Source organism: Oncorhynchus masou, chromosome 30, assembly GCF_036934945.1.
Source record: "Oncorhynchus masou masou isolate Uvic2021 chromosome 30, UVic_Omas_1.1, whole genome shotgun sequence".
In the NCBI taxonomy this organism is placed as follows: Eukaryota; Metazoa; Chordata; class Actinopteri; order Salmoniformes; family Salmonidae; genus Oncorhynchus; species Oncorhynchus masou.
This window is the reverse complement of record NC_088241.1, coordinates 34,864,128-34,887,104: the sequence shown is the minus strand read 5'-3', so window position 1 is coordinate 34,887,104 and position 22,977 is coordinate 34,864,128. Positions and strand designations below refer to the sequence as shown.

Here is a 22,977-nt window from a genome sequence, read left to right as displayed (position 1 = left end):
CGCACATGATAATAATATGGTGCCGAAGAGGATGGCTGACATTTTACATGCTCCTAACCAACTGTGCTATTTTGTTCGTTTTTCTGCGTTGTTTGTAACTTATTTTTTAAACTTATTTTGTACATAATGTTAAAAAGAACTTCTGGACATCCGAACAGCAATTACTCACCTCGAACTGGAAGAAGCTTTTTCCTTTAACGAGTAGGATATACTGCTTTCCCGGGAACAGGCCCAAATCCCATCATTTGCGTGAAGAAAAGACGGAGGAAACGGGGGCGCAGGTCGGGCTTCCTTCTGAGTATACGTAGGCAAGCGAGTAAACTCCCAGTGCCATCCGTTCTACTGGCTAACGTGCAATCAATGAAAAAGAAAATTGATGAACTACAATTAAGAATATCCTACCAACGGGACATTAAAAACTGTAATATCTTATGTTTCACTGAGTCATGGCTGAACAACGACACGGATAATATAGAGCTGGCGGGATGCACCGGCAGAACAGAGAAGCTACTTCTGGTAAGACGAGGGGTGAGGGTGTGTGTCAATTTGTCAATAGCAGCTGATGCGCGATGTCTAATATTAAAGAAGTCTCGAGGTATTGCTTGCCTGAGGTAGAGTACCTTATGATAAGCTGTAGGCCACACTATCTACCAAGAGAGTTTTCATCTACATTGTTCGTAGCCATCTATTCACCACCACAGACCAATGCTGGAGCTAAGACCGCACTCAACCAACTTTATAAGGTCATAAGCAAAGAAGAAAATGCTCATCCAAAAGCGGCGCACCTAGTGGCTGGAGACATTAATGCAGTTTTACCAAATTTTTACCAGAATGTCAACCAGAAGTATAAAAACACTAGACGACCTTTACTCCACACACAAAGATGCATACAAGGCTCTCCCCCACCCTCTTTTTGGCAAATCTGACAATAATTCTATCCTCCTGATTCTAGCTTACAAGCAAAAACTAAAGCAGGAAGTACCAGTGACTCACTCAATACGGAAGTGACACAGATGCTACGCTACAGGACTGGACTAGCACAGACTGGAATATGTTCCGGGATTCATCCAATGGCATTGAGGAGTATACCACCTCAGTCATCGGCTTCATCAATAAGGGCATCGATGACATTGTCCCCACAGTGACCGTACGTACATATCCCATCCAGGATTACAGGTATCATCCGCATCGAGCTAAAGGCTAATGCTACCGCTTTCAAGGAGCGAGACACTAATCCACATGCTTATAAGAAATCCCGCTATGCCCTCAGACGAACAATCAAACGAGCAAAGCGTCAATACAGGATTAAGATTGAATCCGACTACACTGGCTCTGATGCTCGTCGGATGTGGCAGGGCTTGAAAACTATAATGGACTACAAAGGGAAACCCAGACGTGAGGTGCAGAGTGACACGAGCCTACCAGATGAGCTAAATGCCTTTTATGCTCGCTTCGAAGCAAGCAACACTGAGGCATGCACAAGAGTACCAGCTGTTCTGGATGACTGTGTGATAACGCTCTCGGTAGCCGTTGTGAGCAAGACCTTTAAACAGATCAACATTCACAAAGCTGCAGGGCAAGATGGATTGCCAGGATGTGTACTCAAAGCATGCCCAGACCAACTGGCAAGTGTCTTCACTGATATTTTCAACCTTTCCCTGACCAAGTCTGTAATACCAACATGTTTCAAGCAGACCACCATAGTCCCTGTGCCAAAGGAAGCGAAGGTAACCTGCCTAAATTATTACCGCCCCGTAGAACACATGTCGGTAGCCATGTAGTGTTTTGAATGGCTGATCATGGCTCACATCAACGTATCCTCCCAGATACCCTAGACCCACTCCAATTTGCATACCGCCCCAACAGCTTCACAAACGATGCTATCTCAATCACACTCCACACTGCCTTTCCCACCTGGACAAATGGAACACCTATGTGAGAATGCTGTTCATTGACTACAGCTCAGTGTTCAACACCATAGTGCCCGCGAATCTCATCACTAAGCTAAGGACCCTGGGACTAAACACCTCCCTCTGCAACTGGATCCTGGACTTACTGATGGGCCACCCCCAGGTGGTAACGGTAGGCAACAACACATCTGCCACGCTGATCCTCAACACTGGGGCCCCTCAGGGGTGTGTACTTAGTCCCCTCCTGTACTCCCTGTTCACCCAAGACTGCGTGGCCAAATACGACTCTAATACGACTCTATCATTAAGTTTGCCATCATTACGTTTGCTGACGACACAACAATGAGCCTATAGGGAGGAGGTCAGAGAACTGGCAGTGTGGTGCCCTCAATGTGAGCAAGACAAAGGAGCTGATCGTGGACTACAGGAAAAGGCGGGCCGAACAAGCCCCCATTAACATCTACGGGGCTGTAGTGGAGCGGGATGAGAGTTTCAAGTTCATTATTGTCCACATCACCAATGAACTACCAACCACACCAAGACAGTCGTGAAGAGGGCATGACAAAACCTCTTCCCCCTCAGGAGACTTAAAAGATTTGGCATGGGTCCCCAGATCCTCAAAAGGTTCTACAGCTGGACCATCGAGAGCATCCTGACCGGTTGCATCACCCACAGGGTATGGCAACTGCTCGGCATCTGACTGTAAGGTGCTACAGAGGGTAGTGCGTATGGCGCTGTATATCACTTTGGCCAAGCTTCCTGCCATCCAGGACCTATAAAATAGGCGATGTCAGAGGAAAGCCCATAAAATTGTCATAGACTCCAGTCACCCAAGTCATAGACTGTTTTCTCTGCTACCGCACAGCAAACGGTACTGGAACAACTAGTCTAGGACCATTACCATTATCTACAGTGCCTTGCGAAAGTATTCGGCCCCCTTGAACTTTGCGACCTTTTTCCACATTTCAGGCTTCAAACATAAAGATATAAAACTGTATTTTTTTGTGAAGAATCAACAACAAGTGGGACACAATCATGAAGTGGAACAACATTTATTGGATATTTCAAACTTTTTTAACAAATCAAAAACTGACAAATTGGGCGTGCAAAATTACTCAGCCCCCTTAAGTTAATATTTTGTATCGTCACCTTTTGCTGCGATTACAGCTGTAAGTCGCTTGGGGTATGTCTCAATCAGTTTTGCACATCGAGAGACTGAAAATATTCCCCATTCCTCCTTGCAAAACAGCTCGAGCTCAGTGAGGTTGGATGGAGAGCATTTGTGAACAGCAGTTTTCAGTTCTTTCCACAGATTCTCGATTGGATTCAGGTCTGGACTTTGACTTGGCCATTCTAACACCTGGATATGTTTATTTTTGAACCATTCCATTGTAGATTTTGCTTTATGTTTTGGATCATTGTCTTGTTGGAAGACAAATCTCCGTCCCAGTCTCAGGTCTTTTGCAGACTCCATCAGGTTTTCTTCCAGAATGGTCCTGTATTTGGCTCCATCCATCTTCCCATCAATTTTAACCATCTTCCCTGTCCCTGCTGAAGAAAAGCAGGCCCAAACCATGATGCTGCCACCACCATGTTTGACTGTGGAGATGGTGTGTTCAGGGTGATGAGCTGTGTTGCTTTTATGCCAAACATAACATTTTGCATTGTTGCCAAAAAGTTCAATTTTGGTTTCATCTGACCAGAGCACCTTCTTCCACATGTTTGGTGTGTCTCCCAGGTGGCTTGTGGCAAACTTTAAACAACACTTTTTATGGATATCTTTAAGAAATGGCTTTCTTCTTGCCACTCTTCCATAAAGGCCAGATTTGTGCAATATACGACTGATTGTTGTCCTATGGACAGAGTCTCCCACCTCAGCTGTAGATCTCTGCAGTTCATCCAGAGTGATCATGGGCCTCTTGGCTGCATCTCTGATCAGTCTTCTCCTTGTATGAGCTGAAAGTTTAGAGGGACGGCCAGGTCTTGGTAGATTTGCAGTGGTCTGATACTCCTTCCATTTCAATATTATCGCTTGCACAGTGCTCCTTGGGATGTTTAAAGCTTGGGAAATCTTTTTGTATCCAAATCCGGCTTTAAACTTCTTCACAACAGTATCTCGGACCTGCCTGGTGTGTTCCTTGTTCTTCATGATGCTCTCTGCGCTTTTAACGGACCTCTGAGATTATCACAATGCAGGTGCATTTATATGGAGACTTGATTACACACAGGTGGATTGTATTTATCATTATTAGTCATTTAGGTCAACATTGGATCATACAGAGATCCTCACTGAACTTCTGGAGAGAGTTTGCTGCACTGAAAGTAAAGGGGCTGAATAATTTTGCACGCCCAATTTTTCAGTTTTTGATTTGTTAAAATTTTTTAAAATATCCAATAAATGTCGTTCCACTTCATGATTGTGTCCCACTTGTTGTTGATTCTTCACAAAAAAATACAGTTTTATATCTTTATGTTTGAAGCCTGAAATGTGGCAAAAGGTCGCAAAGTTCAAGGGGGCCGAATACTTTCGCAAGGCACTGTATCTATGCATGCTCACTTCTCCCCTACCTACATATACAAATTACCTCAACTAAGCTGTACCCCCGCACACTGACTCGGTACCCCCTGTATATAGCTATTGTGTTACTTTATTATAATTTTTTACTTTAGTTATTTGGTAAATATTTTCTTAACTCTTCTTGAACTGCACTGTTGGTTAAGGGCTTGTAAGTAAGTGTTTCACGGTAAGGTCTACACTTGTTGTAATCTGATACAGTCACAGGGAGACGCCAGGCAGGGTTGCATGAGAGCGTGTCTGTACAATACATGGCCTGTATATGACATATTACAGTCAGTGATGTGTCTTTCATTCTTATCTACAGTACACCATTACTGCGCATAACCAGACTCCTGATTTCCTGTAAAGCCTACCCCGACTGTTGAAGAGAAGTACAGTTCAGCATTTTAACTCTTCAGCGCTCCAGGCTTCACACATGCCTTAACTCTAGGATTCTAATTTACATTGGGATTTAAACTGTTAGAAATACTGAACACTTACAAAGAGCAAATATCAAACAGACCTATTCTGACTCAAAACGGTGACTTTCCAGAAGCTGAAACAGTAATGTAGGTAAACGTCTGACTTGATATCTTTACGGAGGACAGCGTGTATTATAACTGCACTGTAATCATTCTGTCATTGGTAAAAGTACAGCCACATACAAGCTAACTAATGTTTTTTTCTGTCTTACAGAAGTTCTGCTTTCCTGTAACTTCACCTTTCTGGAGGTGTTTCACCAAACTCAATTACCAAAGGGCTGTTTGTGACCTTCACACTCCCGAACACAACACCGGGATTCTTATGTACAAAGTTAGAATTAACGGCTAAAGTGTACTGCCAGTAGTGCTGTTGCTGTATCTGGTGTTCTACGATGACAACATCTATTCCTGTCCCTAAGCTGCTGATGGACATTCTGGAAGAGCTGGATGAAAATTACCTGAAAAGATTTCAGTGGTACATGATTCAGAACAAGTTTGAAAGCTGTCCCTCCATCCCATCAAGTCAACTGCAGAATGCAAAGAAGGAGGAAACAGTGGATATGCTGGTGCGGACCTACGGAGAGAATATGGCTGTGGATGTCACACTGGATATTCTACGTAGAATGAAAAACAATAATCTTGCTGACCAGTTAAATGAAGGTAGCTAGTGGCATATGAAATTAATAAATATTCATGACCACATTGTATTGCTCATTTCCACATTTTGTAATTCTGGGTCCAATCTTAGTGCTCATTTCAAAAGTGAAACTAAAACATTTCATTTCAGCTTGGAAGGAGCGTATAAAGATCTCTCCGTCAGTGGCACCATCTGAGAAAATGGCTTCCAGATCGTCTCTCCCAGAGGAGGATCTCTCTTGTCCTGTGTGTGGTGAAATCTTCGAGCGTCCTCTCATCCTGTCCTGTAGCCACAGCTTCTGTAAGGAATGTCTGGAGAAGACCTGGAAAAAGGCCACATCTCGGTGCTGTCCACTTTGCAGGAGCACATCTTCGATGGAATTACCGAACCTGGCTTTGAAGAACTTGTGTGAGTCCTTCATACAGAAGACTGAAAAGAGAGCTCACACGAGTCTGGTGAGTCCTTTATGTTGGCATCAGGATCTAAGGATATCTGCAGTGTTCAGAGTTAAAGATTCAAGCTCTTCTGTGCAGCTGCAGGAACACACAATTTGATTGTGTTCATAGAACAGCTATAGTTCTGGAACTTGAACTATTTTCAAAAGACCTCTACTGCAGCAAGGTATATTCTTAATGTAACAAACTCTCGCAGGGTGACACCAAGAGCCAAGTTAATTAGCCATCATCTAACGATAACCTATGTAATTAGATGCATTCATGAAAAATATATTCTTGATGATGCAGTTACATCAATTGATATATAATTAATTCATTATAATTGAACTGCAGAAAATCTTACAGATTGTGTCTTTCACTGGGTCACTGATTCCCTGGTTTACATTTACGTTTAGCAGACACTCATATCCAGAGCAACTTAGTACATTTTACCTCAGTAAAGAAGTTAGTAATAATAATAATAATAATAATATATCCCATTTAGCAGACGCTTTTGTCCAAAGCGACTTACAAGTCGGCTGGGGCCACTACTTTTTACATATGGGTGGCCCCAGCGGGAATCGAACCCACGACGCTTGGCGTTGCAAGCGCCATGCTCTACCGACTGAGCCACACAGTTGGAACAACAGTAAGGTTGTTCCAAAAATTCGGTGGATTTGGAAATGTGTAACTTGGTCAAAAATAAATATGTCATAAAGAACACATTTCAAGAGGTTAAATAAAAAAAAGAATATAGTAAGTGTCTATTAAGTGCCAAATAAAGTATAGGGTTGACCGTAACAGGGTGTCATGTCCTGACCTTATTTTCTATGGTAGAGTAGCTCAGGGCGTGACTGGGGGTTAGTGTAGTTTATTAATTCTATGTAGGGTTCTAGTTTTGTTTTTCTATGTTGGGGATTTTGTATGATTCCCAATTAGAGGCAGCTGGTATTCGTTGTCTCTAATTGGAGATCATATTTAGGTCGCTTTTTTACACCTGTGATATGTGGGATATTGTGTATGTGTGTGTTGCACGCCATTGTCATCACATTTTGTTTATTCTTTATTGTTTTGTTGTGTGGTGCACTTTACTTTAAATAAAAAAGATGTGGAACCCAGATCACGCTGCATGTTGGTCGATCGTGACACAGGGTTGATGATTTAATCTTAAATCAGCCATAAATCCCATTGTGAAATGGGGGATAGAAGCTTGTTATGTGCAACAGGGAGTGGCAATTGAATGCAAGCTTTAAAAAATGATAGATATTGTTAAAATATTTCTAGCCTGTCTATGAGTAACAGGGTTGACGTGTTATGCTCGAACCACTCAGTTTAACTCCAGAAAACACCAGAAAATGGCCAAAAAGCATAGAACCAGCTATGTTTTTACACTATGATTTTAATATTAGAAGTCTGTTTCTTTTGAATTAAAAAAAAATGAATAGTTTCACCATATTAAAACGAGAGTTCAGTTCACATAACAGGGTTGACCTTAAAATGAGGGACATATGTAAATCATACACTTAATCACATCAAATAAAAAAAAATCTTCAGAAATGACTGTCAAAACAACAAAATAACTAGGGCTTTACAATGATGGTGCAAAGTGTGGGGTTAAGTGGGTAAAAATCTTCCTTGAAGTCAAGGGTGCACGGAGGGACAAGTCAAAATGCTGCATTTTGGCACTTCAGCAAGTCTTTATTCTTCTAAAAAAAATCGTATTTATTGAATAATCCATGTGGTCTATATTAAAGGGCACATCAATTCATATACAGATGTAGGATATTCATTTGATCACTCTTTTGTTGCTGAGAATTTTCCTGCACTAAAGAAAATGCAAACTTGTAGTGTATTTGAGTTTTAAAAAGGCTTCTGAAGATTGTCATTTCAACTTTGAAATTTCAGACTTGATTTGCCCTAATGGAAAATGTATCAACCCCTACAAAAATGTCTATTTAATTATGATTGACATATCCTATTTTCTTGCTAAAACAAAATGGCTCAAATGAAGATCATACATCTGTAACAGGCGTATAAAATGCAATATTGGTCCACAATTTCTACTTAAATTATCAACGGGATGCAACAGGCACTATTTTCATGGAATGACCCAGTAGAGTTTAAGGTTACAGCTGAGTAATACAGTTAGACTACTCTCTCTCCAGTAAAATGAGTTTCTTTCAATGAGGTTATGTCCTATTCCAGGATGAAGTCTCATTCCAGACTTGCCTAAAGCCCCTTGAGGAGAAGCTGAAGGATTTTAAGATAATTCAACAAATCTGTGCTCAAACAACTAAACACATTAAGGTGAGTACAAGTCAAACAAGGTTGCAGCAATAATGGACTTCACTTGTGAGAGCTATTCCTCTCACTGTTTTCAGAGCCAGGCCCGGAACACAGAGAGGCAGATTGAGGAGGAGTTTGAGAAGCTTTACCAGTTTCTACGACAGGAAGAGAAGGCCAGGATAGCTGCAGTGGTGGAGGAAGAGCAGCAGAAGATTCAGATGATGAAGAAGATTGAAGAGATGACCAGGGGTACATTATCACTTTCAGACACAATCAGAGATATAGAGGAGCTGCGAACTGAAGACATCTCATTGGTGCAGGTAAGAACTTCTCTCTTTCAGACACATAATGTAATATGTTTGTTTTTTACACAGATTCTAAATACATTCCACACAGAAAAATCTATGAATTACATCGTTGATAACATTGATAAGTATGCTGTTCTTGTATTCATCTGCAGAACTTCAAGGCCATGATAGAAAAGTAAGTGATATGCCTCCTCTCTCTTCTCTCTGGTTCTGAACCCAACCCCAAAGCATCACTGACTCCTGAATGTTTTCCTAGGACCCAATGCACACTGCCCAATCCAAAGCTGCTCTCAGGAGCACTGATAAATGTAGCCAAACACCTGGGCAACCTGCAGTTCAGAATCTGGGAGAAGATGAAGGGGATCATCAAACACAGTGAGTACTGCACAATATAATACATCAAATTAATATGGTAAGTACTTTCATGATAGTTTATTTTGAATGAGTTGGGCGGTTCCACACCGTACATATTTATATTGGATAGGATAGAAAGGTTAAGATATAAGGGAGTGTTCTGAAATAGCCTAGGCCGAATTCGAACCCATGCTGCTGCTATATATGTATTCCTGAGGCCTAGACCACTAGAACAACCCAGGTCACAAATTATTGATTGTTTATATTATATTCTCTAACCAACAGAATGTCTGTCTTTTGTCTTACAGCTCCTGTGATTCTGGACCCCAACACTGCCGCCCCTTGGCTTTCTCTGTCTGACGATCTGACCAGTGTGAGTCAAAAATGGCAGCAGCAACCTATGAACCTAGAACGGTTTGAGAATTATCAAATTGTACTGGGCTCTGAAGGGTTCAGCTCAGGAAAGCACAGCTGGGAGGTGGAGGTGGGGGACCATCCTCTCTGGGATATGGGTGTGGCCGAAGAGTCCATCGAGAGGAAGAAAAATCTGACTGTGTCACCAGAATGTGGAATCTGGGCTATTTGGTTGAGGAACAGCAAGTACATAGCAGGAGTAGGTGGGATCCTCCCTCTGCAGAGGAGACCCCAGAGGATCAAAGTGCAGCTGGACTATGACAGTGGGGAGGTATCTTTCTACGACTCCAAATATATGACTCATATCTACACTTACAAAGACATTAAATTTAAAGAGAGGATGTACCCATACTGTATGGTTGGACCCAGTAGTAATGCCACCAACCCTGATATAAAGATCTGCCAATCAGAGGTGTCTCTGACAATGTTATTTCAGTGAGGTGTGTGTTTCTGTGTTTCTTTGTGTGTGTGAATTATTAACTTTGATAATGATGGTGATTATGTCTTGAAGATGAAATCAGATGAGAGATTAATCTGTTCATCTCTGTTAGTGTGTCAAGTGAAATAATGTGTGTGTGATTCTAGTTTCTCACAATAATGGTCAACTGGTATAATTTCTACTCTTTTAAATTCTGTATAATAGTGTATTGTGTGTGTGTGCTGGTTGGGGGGTAGGGGGGGCTATTTTATTTTATCCACCTGTTGACTTTGTTGAATTTTGTATTTGAATTATCCTACATCCATTTTTGGATTTATAAGTAAATTATATTTACCCATTGATTCTTGAAGAATATACTGTATGTTATAAATGCCTCATGAGCTTAGTACAACTGTCAAACCCCATCAGAACCCATATCAAACTGTATTTGTCACATGCTTCATAGACAACAGGTGTAGACTAACAGTGAAATGCTTACTGATGGGTCCTTTACCATCAATGCAGTTAGATAAGATAAGAAATAGTGAGAAAATCTAATAAAAATTTGAAATAGTGACATGAGGAATAAATACACAGTGAATAATGAATAAAAATAAAGAGTATAAATAACATGGCTATATACAGGGAGTAGAAAAGCACATAGAGTACAGGGAGTACCAGTACCAAGTTGTGCAAGGATACGAGGTAATTGAGGTAGCTGCTGTATGTACTGTACATTTAGGTAGAGGTAAAGTGACTAGGCAACAGGAAAGATAATAGACAGTAGAAGCAGCATAAGTGTCACGCCCTGGCCATAGAGGCTTTTTATTCTCTATTTTGGTTAGGCCATGGTGTGACTAGGGTGGGCATTCTGTCGTTTTTTCTATGTTTTGTATTTATATGTGGTATGGTTCTCAATCAGGGACAGCTGTCTAATGTTGTCTCTGATTGAGAACTATACTTAAGTACCCTTTTCCCCCACCTGATTTGTGGGAATTTAAGTTTGTCTTTGTTCAGGATACATAGCCCAAAGCTTCACGGTTCGGTTTATGGTCTTCATTTGTCGGCATCATTTTGAATAAAGAAGAAATGTACGCTTACCATGCTGCACCTTGGTCCAGTCCTTCAGCCAGCCGTGACAATAAGTGGTGTGTGTGTGTGTGTGGCGTTAGTATGCATGTGTGTGCATGTTATATGTGTGAGTGTGGGTGGGTAGGGGGTAAGTGTAAGAATGTGTGAGTGTGTGGGTAAAGTCCAGTGTGTGTGCATAGTGTCAGTGCAAGAGAGTTAGTGCAATTTTTATTTTTTATTTTACCAGGCAAGTCAGTTAAGAACACATTCAGTGGGTTAACTGCGGAACGACAGATTTGTACCTTGTCAGGGGGTTTGAACTCGCAACCTTCCAGTTACTAGTCCAACGCTCTAACCACTAGGCTACCCTGCCGCCCCAATGTTTGTAAACAAACTCTATATAGCCTATACAGGCTATGATTGTGGTCCTATTCATTCCGCATCGTGGAAGTTGAGCGTTACAACATGATTGAAATTTAAAGGCAATGTTCCTGCTTTAGCCGGGGGCTGCATTCACGGTAAACACTGCATACAGTGGGGCAAAAAAGTATTTAGTCAGCCACCAATTGTGGAAGTTCTTCCACTTAAAAAGATGAGAGAGGCCTATAATTTTCATCATAGGTACACTTCAACTATGACAGACAAAATGAGAAAAAAAATCCAGAAAATCACATTGTAGGATTTGTTATGAATTTATTTGCAAATTATGGTGGAAAATAAGTATTTGGTCAATAACAAAAGTTTATCTCAATACTTTGTTATATACTCTTTGTTGGCAATGACAGAGGTCAAACGTTTTCTGTAAGTCTTCACAAGGTTTTCACACACTGTTGCTGGTATTTTGGCCCATTCGTCCATGCAGATCTCCTCTAGAGCAGTGATGTTTTGAGGGTGTTGCTGGGCAACATGGACTTTCAACTCCCTCCAAAGATTTCTATGGGGTTGAGATCTGGAGACTGGCTAGGCCACTCCAGGACCTTGAAATGCTTCTTACAAAGCCAATCCTTCTTAGCCCGGGCGGTGTGTTTGGGATCATGGTCATGCTGAAAGTCCCAGCCACGTTTCATCTTCAATGCCCTTGCTGATGGAAGGAGGTTTTCACTCAAAATCTCACGATACATGGCTCCATTCATTCTTTCCTTTACACGGATCAGTCGTCCTGGTCCCTTTGCAGAAAAACAGCCCCAAAGCATGATGTTTCCAACCCCATGCTTCACAGTAGGTATGGTGTTGGTGTTCTTTGGATGCAACTCGTCATTCTTTGTCCTCCAAAAAAAACGAGTTGACTTTTTACCAAAAAGTTCTATTTTGGTTTCATCTGACCATATGACATTCTCCCAATCTTCTTCTGGATCATCCAAATGCTCTCAAGCAAGCTTCAGACGGGCCTGGACATGTACTGGCTTAAGCAGGGGGACACGTCTGGCACTGCAGGATTTGAGTCCCTGGCGGCGTAGTGTGTTACTGATGGTAGGCGTTGTTACTTTGGTCCCAGCTCTCTGCAGGTCATTCACTAGGTCCCGACGTGTGGTTCTGGGATTTTTGCTTGTGATCATTTTGACCCGACGGGGTGAGATCTTGCGTGGAGCCCCTGATCGAGGGAGATTACCAGTGGTATGGTATGTCTTCCATTTCCTAATAATTGCTCCCACAGTTGATTTCTTCAAACCAAGCTGCTTACCTATTGCAGATTCAGTCTTCCCAGCCTGGTGCAGGTCGACAATTTTGTTTCTGGTGTCCTTTGACAGCTCTTTGGTCTAGGCCATAGTGGAGTTTGGAGTGTGACTGTTTGAGGTTGTGGACAGGTGTCTTTTATACTGATAACAAGTTCAATCAGGTGCCATTAATACAGGTAACGAGTTAAGGACAGAGGAGCCTCTTTAAAGAAGAAGTTACAGGTCTGTTAGAGCCAGAAATCTTGCTTGTTTGTAGGTGACCAAATACTTATTTTCCACCATAATTTGCAAATAAATTCATAAAAAATCCTACAATGTAATTTTCTGGATTTTGTTTTCTCATTTTGTCTGTCATAGTTGAAGTGTACCTATGATGAAAATTACAGGCCTCTCTCATCTTTTTAAGTGGGAGAACTTGCACAATTGGTGGCTGACTAAATACTTTTTTGCCCCACTGTATGTCAGGTAAATCGAAAATGACCTTTACATTTCTATCTCAGAATCTGTAACGCTTCTGTAATGCTTCAGCTGTACAGATTGAATAGAGCCCTTTGATATAATGGATGGTGTGTCCTTGCATCCATAGCATCCAGTTTGAAACGCACGACTGAAACCAATGTAATATTTTGACATGGCGGGAATTGCATGCAACAACAAAGCACTACCACCTTCCTGGAACTTGGCATGAGTGTTCAAATGACCAGCTAACTATTTCAAATCAAATTGCATTGGTTCCATACATGGTTAGCAGATGTTAATGCAAATGTAGCAAAGTGCTTGTGCTTCTAGTTCCGACCGTGCAGCAATATCTAACACGTAATTTAAGAATTCCACAACAACTACCTAATACACACACATCTAAAGGGATGGAATAAGAATATGTACATATAAATATATGGCTGAGTGATGACAGAGCGGCATAGGCAAGATGCAATAGATATAAAATACAGTATATACATATGAGATGAGTCATGTAAGATGTGTAAACATTATTAAAGTGGCCTTATTTAAAGTGACTAGTGATCCATTTCTTAAAGTGGCTAATGATTCAAGTCTGTATGTAGGCAGCAGCCTTCTGGATGGTAGCAGGGTGAACAGGCAGTGGCTCGGGCTCGGGTGGTTGTTGTCCTCGATCTGTTTGGCCTTCCTGTGACATCGGGTGCTGTAGGTGTCCTGGAGGGCAGGTAGTTTCCCCCCGGTGATGCGTTGTGAGTTTGTGAGAGTTTTAGTTGACAAGTCAAATTTCTTCAGCCTCCTGAGGTTGAAGAGATGCTGCCTTCTTCACCACACTGTCTTTGTGGGTGGACAATTTCAGTTTGTCTGTGATGTGTACTTAAAACTTTCTTCTTTCTCTACTGCTGTCCTGTCGATGTGGATAGGGTGGTGCTCCCTCTGCTGTTTCCTGAGGTCCACGATCATCTCCTTTGTTTTGTTGACGTTGAGTGAGAGGTTGTTTTCCTGACACTACACCTCGAGTGCCCTCACCTCCTCCCTGCAGGCTGCCTCGTCGTTGTTGGTAATCAAGCCCGCTACTGTTGTGTCGTCTGCAAACTTGATGATTGAGTTGGTGGCGTGCCTGGCCACGCAGTCATAAGTGAACAGGGAGTACAGGAGGGGGCTGAGCACGCACCTTTGTGGGGCCCCAGTGTTGAGGATCAGCGAATTGGAGTCGTGTTTCCTACCTCCACTCCCTGGGGGCGGCTCGTCAGAAAGCCCAGGACCCAATTGCACAGGGTGGGGTTGAGACTCAGGGCCTCAAGCTTAATGACGAGCTTGGAGGGTACTATGATGTTGAAGGCTGAGCTGTAGGCATCGTCTGTAGACCTGTTGGGGCGGTATGCAAACTGAAGTGGGTCTAGGGTGGAAGGTAAGGTGGAGGTGATATGATCATTGACTAGTCTCTCAAAGCACTTCATGATGACGTAAGTGAGTGCTATGGGGCGGTAGTCAGCCATTTAGTTCAGTTATCTTTGCCTTCTTGGGTACAGGAACAATGGTGGCCATCTTGAAGCATGTGGGGACAGCAGGCTGGGATAAGGAGCGATTGAATATGTCCGTAAACACACGAGCCAGCTGGTCTATGCATGCTCTGAGGACGCAGCTAAGGATGCTGTCTGGGTCAGTAGCCTTGCGAGGGTTAACATGTTTAAATGTCTTACGTCGGTCACGAAGAAGGAGGCCCACAGTATTGTATTTTTCTCAAAGCAGGCAAATGTGTTTAGTTTGTCTGGAAGCAAGACGTTGGTGTCCATGACTTGGCTGGATTTCTTTCTGTAGTCTGTAATTGCCTGTAGACCCTGCAACATAGGTCTTGTGTCTGAGCCGTTGAATTGCAACTCCACTTTGTCCCTATATCAACATTTTGCTTGTTTGATTGCCTTGCGGAGGGAATAACTACACTGTTTATTTTCAGCCATATTCCCAGTCACCTTTCCATGGTTAAATGCGGTGGTTCGCGCTTTCAGTTTTGCACAAATGCCACTATCTATCCATGGTTTCTGGTTAGGGTAGGTTTTAATAGTCACAGTGGGTACAACATCTCCAATGCACTTCTTTATAAACTCACTCATGAGTCAGCGTATAGATCAATGTCATTCTCTGAGGCTGCGTGGAACATTTCCCAGTCCGTGTGATCAAAACAATCTTTAAGCGTACATCCTGTTTGAGTTTCTGCCTATAGGACGGTAGGAGCAAAATGGAGTCGTGGTTGGATTTGCCGAAGGGAGGGCGGGAGAGGGCCTTGTATGCATCGCAGAAGGTAGAGTAATAATATAATAATATATAATAATATATAATATATCCCATTAATATATCCCATTTAGCAGACGCTTTTGTCCAAAGCGACTTACAAGTCGGCTGGGGCCACTGCTTTTACATATGGGTGGTCCCAGCGGGAATCGAACCCACGACGCTTGGCGTTGCAAGCGCCATGCTCAAGCGCCATGCTCTACCGACTGAGCCACACAGGACCCACAAGAGTAGCAAATGATAGTGTTTTGCCCGCGCAACAATCAATGTGCTGGTAGAATATAAGAAGCCTTGTTCTCAAATTTGCTTTGTTAAAATCCCCAGCTATAATAAATGCAGCCTCATGATATATGGTTTCCAGTTTACATAGAGTCCAGTGAAGCTCCTTGAGGGCCGTTGTGGTGTCTGCTTGAGGGGGTATATGCACAGCTGTGACAATAACCGACGAGAATTCTCTTAATATGGCCGGCATTTGATTGTAAGGAATTCTAGGTCAGGTGAACAAAAGGACTTGAGTTCCTGTATGATGTTTTTACACCATGAGTCATGAGTCATTAATCATGAAACATACACCCCTGCTCTTCTTCTTCCCAGAGAGATGTTTATTTCTGTCTGCACGACGCATGAAGAAACCCGGTGGCTGCACCGACACCGACAACATATCCCGAGAGAGCCATGTTTCTGTGAAACAGAGAATGTTACAATCTCTGATGTCTTTCTGGAAGGCAACCCTTGCCCTACTTTCATATACCTTGTTATCTAGAGACTGGATATTGGCGAGCAATATACTCGGAAGCAGTGTGCACGCTTTTGAAGTCTGACCAGGAGGCCGCTCCGTCTACCTCTTCTGCAGCGACGTTGTTTTGGGTCGGCCTCTGGGATTAGATCCAATGTCCTGGCTGGTGGTCCAAACAAAGGATCTGCTTCGGGAAAGTCGTATTCCTGGTCGTAATGTGGTAAGTTGACGATGCTCTTATAGCCAATAGTTCTTCCCGGCTGTATGTAATAACACTTAAGATTTTCTGGCCTAACAATCAAAGAAATGATACATAACAAAACAAAATACTGCATAGTTTCCTAAGGACTCGAAGCGAGGCGACCATCTGTCGGCGCCATCTTGCAAATTAGTTTATCATTCCAGATCAGTTTCCTTTGTTGACGCCGAAAATCGTTTTTCTGGAAAGGAATTCTTGAAAAACTACTTTGGTTTATCAAAGTAAGAATGAAACCATATCCTCTGAAATATTCCACACTTGTGTGTTAGCTAAAATGCATTGAATTGTAGGTCTGCCTACGCACTTGCATACTACATCCAGTAGGTGGTGCTCCATACCATACAGGGGACAGAAAAGTTGACAGGTCTCTGTGTGTGTATGCTGCAGGACTCAACAAATGCCAAGGAGCTCAGAGAAAGGGGTGAAGATTTGAGATGCAAACGGGTCCTGACACTTCTTGGACAAGATGGGGTTCAGAGACCGGGATGAGGGAGACCTGGGACCTGTGTATAGTTTCCAGTGGAGGCACTATGGTGTGGAATACAGAAATATGCACGCAGGTACACCACACTCTAACATGGTACTGTTGGATTATGATATGAGTGTTTCAATTCAAAAAAATTTAACTAGTGCTTAATTTTCATGGATAATACTTCCCTTATAGATTACACAGGCCAAAGTGTGGACTAACTACAGAAAGTTGACACAATCAAGATCAATCCAGAAGAATCATCATGTGTGCGTGGAACCTCAAAGGCATCTGACAGTCTTCACTGACTTCCCTGTGTATACACTTAATAGTCAATGTTGGTTTGTATTGCTCACACACCTGTGCCTGTGTTGTTCCCAGACCATATGGCGCTGCCCCCCTGCCTTGCCCTGCGTCAGTTGTATTCAATTGACGGGAAGCTGCCGTGCCAGCTGTACCAGTGCTCGGGGGACATGGGCCTGGGAGTGCCCTTCAACATCGCCAGCTACGCCACCCTCACCTACATGATCGCCCACATCACAGGACTTGAGGTGGGGCAGACACCAGCTTAAATCCCCTATTCGCTAACACCCTCCCTTCGACACAAAGGATGATCTTTTAAGTGTAATAACCGGTCTATAATAAAAGCAGGGTAGTAAAATAAGGTATTTCATTCCTGCCTTTCTCCCTCCAGCCTGGTGAAAGTAGGTTCATGACAGATACAACAACTGAGATATACACACTGCAGTGACAAGTGTGTAAAGCTATGGCCACACAGACGCATGAAAACAAATACACATTTATCCTTCTGTATTTGTCCATCAAAAGTTCAACTATCTTTAGACTGGTTGCAAAACGTACAAAGGCCTACATATTGTGCGTTTGACGGACGGTCGTCCATTATCCGTCAACGGATGACTCCCATTGCAAAACCATTGGCTCAATCCATCATTTTCTGACACAAAATGTCTGGCCGCGGCCCAAACGTGATGACTCTTCCTTTACAGCTCCAGAGAGATTCGGCCCTTCCCCAAGCTGAAGCTCATTCGGACAGTGGAACAAAAATAGATGACTTACGTGCAGAAGACTAAGATCGTTGACTACAATCTCCAACGCATCATCAAAATGCAGATGGCAGTTTAAATGGCCTTCAATTAACTACAATGAACAAAAATAAAACACCATGCAACAATTTCAAAGATTTTACTGAAGTATAGCTCATGTAAGGAAATGTCAATTGAAATAAATTCATTAGGCCCTAATCTATGGATTTCACATAATTCTGAATACAGATATGCATCGGTTGGTCAGAGATACCTTTAAAAAAAATAGGGGCATGGGTCAGAAACCCAGTTTCTATCTGGTGTGACCACCATTCATTTGCCTTGTGTAGCGCGACACCCTCGCATAGAGTTGATCAGGCTGTTAATTGTGGCCTGTGGAATGTTGTCCCACGCTTCAATGGCTGTGCGAAGTTGCTGGATATTGGCGGGAACTGGAACACTGTTGTACATGTCGATCCAGACCATCCCAAACACGCTCAATGGGAGACATGTCCGAGTACGCAGGCCATGGAAGAACTGGGACATTTCAGCTTCCAGGAATTGTGTACAGATCCTTGCAACACTTGGCCATGCATTATGCGGAAACATGAGGTAATTGCGGCGGATTAATGGACCGACAATGAGCCCTCGTCATTGAATTTCTGTGCATTAAAATTTCCATAGATTAAAATGCAATTATTCATTTATTGTAGCTTACGCCTGCCCATAACCTCACCACCACGGGTCACTGTTCACAATGTTGACATCAGCAAACTGCTTACCCACACAACACCATTACAAGCCATCCGCCTGGTACAGTTGAAACTGCTGCGACTTCTGTCGGTCATTCTCGAAAATGACAGAAGTGGCTTATGGTAGAGAAATGTACATTCAATTCTCTGGCAACAGCTCTGGTGGACATTCCTGCAGTCAGCATGCCAATTGCATGCTCCCTCAACTTGACATCTGTGGCATTGTTGTGACAACGGCACATTTCAGTGGCCATTTGTCCACAGCACAAGCTGCACCTGTGTAATGATCATGCTCTTTAATCAGCTTCTTGATATGCCACACCTGTCAGGTGGATAGATTATCCTGGCAAAGGAGAAATGCGCCGTAAAAGGGATGTAAACAAATTTGTGCACAAAACAAAAAAAAAAAAGCTTTTTTGGGCATATGGAACAATTCTGGGATCTTTTATTTCAGCTCATGAAACCAACACTTTAAATGTTGTGTTTATATTTTTGTTCAGTGTAATATATAATATCTGGGTGGAGGTTTTCCTTTTGATTTAAATATTCTGGTACAGTACAGTGTCTACTTGTTGCCTTTTTAGATTCAATTGTGTATTTTATTGTTTGTTACGGATACAAGCATCCTGTGTATATCCTGTGTGTGTTTCTTTTCTCTCCTTCTCCCCTCACAGGTGTAAATCATCACTCCCCAATCAGAAGACACACCTCCTCCTGTTTCCTACCCAATCACAGTTCCTTTCCCTTGGTTTAAAAACCCTGTCAGTTGTTTGCCCTAGAGCTCAATCTCTCTGTAAATGCCATGTCTGTAGGTCTCTCTGTTTCACTCTCTCTTTGTGTAGTAACCTCTCTTTTGTTTGAGCACCTCCATAGCACTTTGTCCTCACCTGTGAGTATTGTTTTTGGTTATGGTGTTTGTTTGCTGGTGGGAAAAGGGGAAACCAAGACAAGTCGCCCATGGGCATACACTACCCGTAGGTAGACTTTAAATACGCTAGTTAGAACTGGGTGGACCACCCACTGTATTTTGGTTAGCTGTTGTTAAAGTAGGCTAGTCTAGCTCAGGGGTGTTTTGAATACTTTGAATTGTTTCTTTCCTTGGGTCCAGCTCAGCCCCTTTTCCTGCTCCCCCCCATTACCGTGTGTTTTCAAATAAACTTTGAGTTTGACGGTAGATTTCAGTTGTCCTGGTTATTTCGTTCACACTTTTACTTTGTCACTATTATAATTTGCCTGAGTTATGTTACGGGTCTCATTACCATCCCCCCTAGACTGTCGGGCCAAAAGTGATTCGTACCATAAGTGGGGGCTCATCCGGGATTTGTCTTTACTGACACCCATGCCGCTCATGCAGATTGTTTTAGTGGTATAGTTCAGTGTTGAACGTTATGGCTGAGGTAGCATTAGTGTTTGCTATTTTCGTTGGCTGAAGTAGGTTAAGATGGCTACTTTTGAGTTGAAGTCCTTTTTGGATAACCCTTCGTGGGAGGTTTTTGATAAATGTCGTAGAGTTGATTTAATGACCTTGGCTGACCATTATTCAATATCGATTCCACAGAGTTTAGTTAAGGCGGAGGTTAAACAGCTAGTGTTCAATGTATTGTTGGAAGAGCAGGTGCTTGTGTTACCACTGCCTGAGCCTACTACCCCTGTAGGGGATGTTGCTGCTCCTGTAAGCCCATTGGTGTCTGATAATGAGGGTGAGGCTAAAACACCAGCCACATTGTCCCGTTTTGATCCACTCTCCCCACAGTCAAACGGTGATGCCAGGAGGGATTTCAGTTTAGCACAGTTCCAACTGGAGGCGGAAGAGAGAGCCCAAATTAGGCGAGAGACTCTCCAGTTGGAGATGTGTAAAATTGAGGCAGAAAAAGAACGAGAACAGCGGCAGTTAGATTTGGAGATGTGTAAAATTGAGGCAGATAAAGAATAGCGGCAGATGACGTTTAAAATGCGCCAGATGGAACTGGAGGCAGAGACAGCGAGGCTAGCCTCCGGTCCTGCTGTCACTGTTAGTGAGTCGTCCTCACCTGCTGTGTCCTCAAACACGTTTGACATTAGTAGGCAGATTGCCTTAGTACCTTTGTTCAGAGAGTCGGAGGTTGACTCCTATTTTTGTGTATTTGAGCGTATAGCCGTAGCATTGAAATGGCCTGAAGACATATGGTGCCTATTGCTTCAGTGTAAATTAACTGGTAAAGCACAAGAGGTTTTGTCAGCGCTACCTCTGGAGGACAGTTTGAATTATGAAGTGGTCAAAGCTACTGTTCTTCGTGCCTATAAGCTTGCGCCTGAGGCATACCGACAGAGATTTAGGTCTCATAGAAAGTCTTCTAGTAAGACTTATGTGGAATTTGCTAGAGACAAGGGAAATCTGTTTGATAAATGGCATGCTGCTAGTAAGGTAACTTATTACAACTCTCTCCGGGAGTTAATCTTGTTGGAAGAGTTTAAAAATTGCTTAGCCGGACGCATTGTAGTTTACCTAAACGAACAGAAAGTATCCTCCCTGGCAGAAGCGTCTGTGTTGGCAGACAAGTTTGTGTTGACGCACAAGAGTGTGTTTTCGGCTCAAACTGAGAGTAGAGCCACAGAGTTGCCTACTTTTAGCCCTAGTTGGCCAGCAATAGTATATCAAGCACGCCAGAAGAATGAGCGTCCCTGTTTCTATTGTCATAAAGTGGGACATATGATTAATGATTGCTTCCTGCTTAAAACGCAAACAAGGGATGCCTCTTCATGCCAAGCCCCCAACAGGTGTTGGTCTAATTCGTACAGTTGTGAGGTCTGCAACAAAACAGGTGCCTCAGGGTAACTGTAGTTTGAAAGTCTCAGTCCCCGACCGCAATTATGAACCATTCATTTGAGGGGTTTGTGTCCCTAATGAATGACGAAGCAGCGTCCGGTTAAAATCCTTAGAGATACTGGTGGGCGCAGTCGTTTATATTGTCTGATGTGTTGCCCTTATCTGACGATACATACTGTGGTTGCAGTGTGTTAGTGCAGGGTATTGAAATGGGTTTTCTCCCAGTGCCATTGCACTTTGTGAAAGTACACTCTGAGTTAATCAGTGGAATATTCAGAGTGGGGGTACGTCCTATGTTGCCAGTGAAAGGTGTGACCTTTATAATGGGTAACGATATTGCCGTAGGAAAGGTAGTACCCGTATTGGAAGTATTGGATAAAAGTGACCACTCTCTCGAATGAGCTGGCACAAAATTATCCACGTGTTCCCCACTTGTGCTGTCACTCGTGCTCAGGCACGACAAGAGGGTGATGAGAGAGATTTGTCGAACACTGTTCTGTTCAAAGAGGTTGATCAAGAGGATGGATTGTTTGATACTCCTGAGAAGCTGATCACCTCTGACAAACAGCCCAGGAAAGAATCAAAGAACGTTGAACTTATTGCTGATGCAATACAGTTACCAGTCACTCGTGAGCAGCTGATTGCTAACCAAAAGGTTGACAATATGCTTGCTAAATGTTTTTCTAGTGTTGTCTCATTGGAACATGTGAAGAAGAACGTGGCTTACTTCATTGATGGTAATCTCCTCATGCGTAAATCGAAATCCCATGTTGATGCGTGTGGAGATTGGAATGCTGTTTATCAAATAGTGATTCCTACAGCCTTTTGACAAAATGTGTTATCCCTTGCTCATGATCACCAGTGGTCTGGTCATTTAGGAATCACAAAGACTTATGATCGGATCCTTCGACATTTCTTTTGGCCGGGTTTAAAACAAGATGTGGCTCAGTTCTGTCGGACATGCCACACATGTCAGATAACAGGAAAACCAAATCAGGTTATTCCTCCCGCTCCTCTTTGTCCCATACCTGTCATAGGTGAACCATTCGAGCATGTGGTGGTTGATTGTGTCGGACCCGTTACCGAAGACAAAATCGGGTAACCAGTTTTTGTTAAGATTATGTGTATGGCTACAAGATACCGAGGCCATTCCTCTGCAAAGGATTACAGCCCCGGTAATGAGTAAAGCCTTAATGAAATTTGGGTTACCTAAGGTGGTACAAAGTGATCAAGGTACCAATTTCCTATCCAAGCTCTTCAAGCAGGTGTTAAAATCCTTGTCAATTACACACCGTGTGTCAAGCACCTATCACCCAGAGTCTCAGGGTGCACTTGAAAGATGGCATCAGACACTGAAGTCTATGCTACGTAAATATTGTTTGGAATCTGAGAAAGATTGGGATGAGGGAGTTCCTCGAGTTTTGTTTTCTGCTCATGAAACTGTGCAGGAGTCCCTAGGTTTCAGCCCGGCTGAACTAGTGTTTGGTCACACAGTGAGAGGACAAATGAAACACCTTAAAGAACAGTTCTTGTCCCAAGAGTTGTGTACAGGAGATGAGAATGTGTTGGACTACGTTAGTCGCTTTCGTGAGCGCCTACACCAAGCTTGTGCTCTCG

General features: G+C 42.9%; 1 protein-coding gene, 1 non-coding gene and 1 pseudogene across 3 annotated transcripts; 2 read left to right on the top strand and 1 right to left on the bottom strand.

Annotated features, from left to right (window-relative positions):
* The first annotated feature begins 4,832 nt into the window (after positions 1-4,832).
* LOC135522575 (zinc-binding protein A33-like) lies at positions 4,833-10,900 on the top strand. Of its 2 annotated transcripts, none has more exons than XM_064948970.1 (8): positions 4,833-5,036; positions 5,164-5,609; positions 5,737-6,041; positions 8,226-8,327; positions 8,402-8,626; positions 8,767-8,789; positions 8,871-8,989; positions 9,277-10,900. In XM_064948970.1, the coding sequence occupies exons 2-8, from the start codon at positions 5,342-5,344 to the stop codon at positions 9,819-9,821; spliced, it is 1,587 nt and encodes a 528-aa protein (XP_064805042.1). In that variant the 5' UTR covers positions 4,833-5,036; positions 5,164-5,341; the 3' UTR covers positions 9,822-10,900. The 2 variants fall into 2 exon arrangements, with proteins under 2 accessions (XP_064805042.1, XP_064805043.1); XM_064948971.1 differs by having other exon boundaries at positions 4,833-5,040.
* A 4,529-nt stretch (positions 10,901-15,429) lies between these two features.
* Positions 15,430-15,518, bottom strand: trnas-uga (transfer RNA serine (anticodon UGA)). Its single transcript is given in 2 exon segments — positions 15,430-15,466; positions 15,480-15,518. It is a non-coding gene; the product is annotated as a tRNA-Ser (tRNA).
* A 667-nt stretch (positions 15,519-16,185) lies between these two features.
* Positions 16,186-19,662, top strand: LOC135521641 (thymidylate synthase-like; annotated as a pseudogene).
* The last annotated feature ends 3,315 nt before the right edge of the window (positions 19,663-22,977 follow it).

Excerpts from the sequence above, each read along its gene's own strand:
- LOC135522575 (XM_064948970.1), top strand. The coding sequence starts at position 5,342 with ATGACAACATCTATTCCTGTCCCTAAGCTGCTGATGGACATTCTGGAA. Across the intron at positions 8,328-8,401 it reads AAACAACTAAACACATTAAG|AGCCAGGCCCGGAACACAGA; the intron begins GTGAGTACAAGT and ends CACTGTTTTCAG. Across the intron at positions 8,790-8,870 it reads TTCAAGGCCATGATAGAAAA|GACCCAATGCACACTGCCCA; the intron begins GTAAGTGATATG and ends ATGTTTTCCTAG.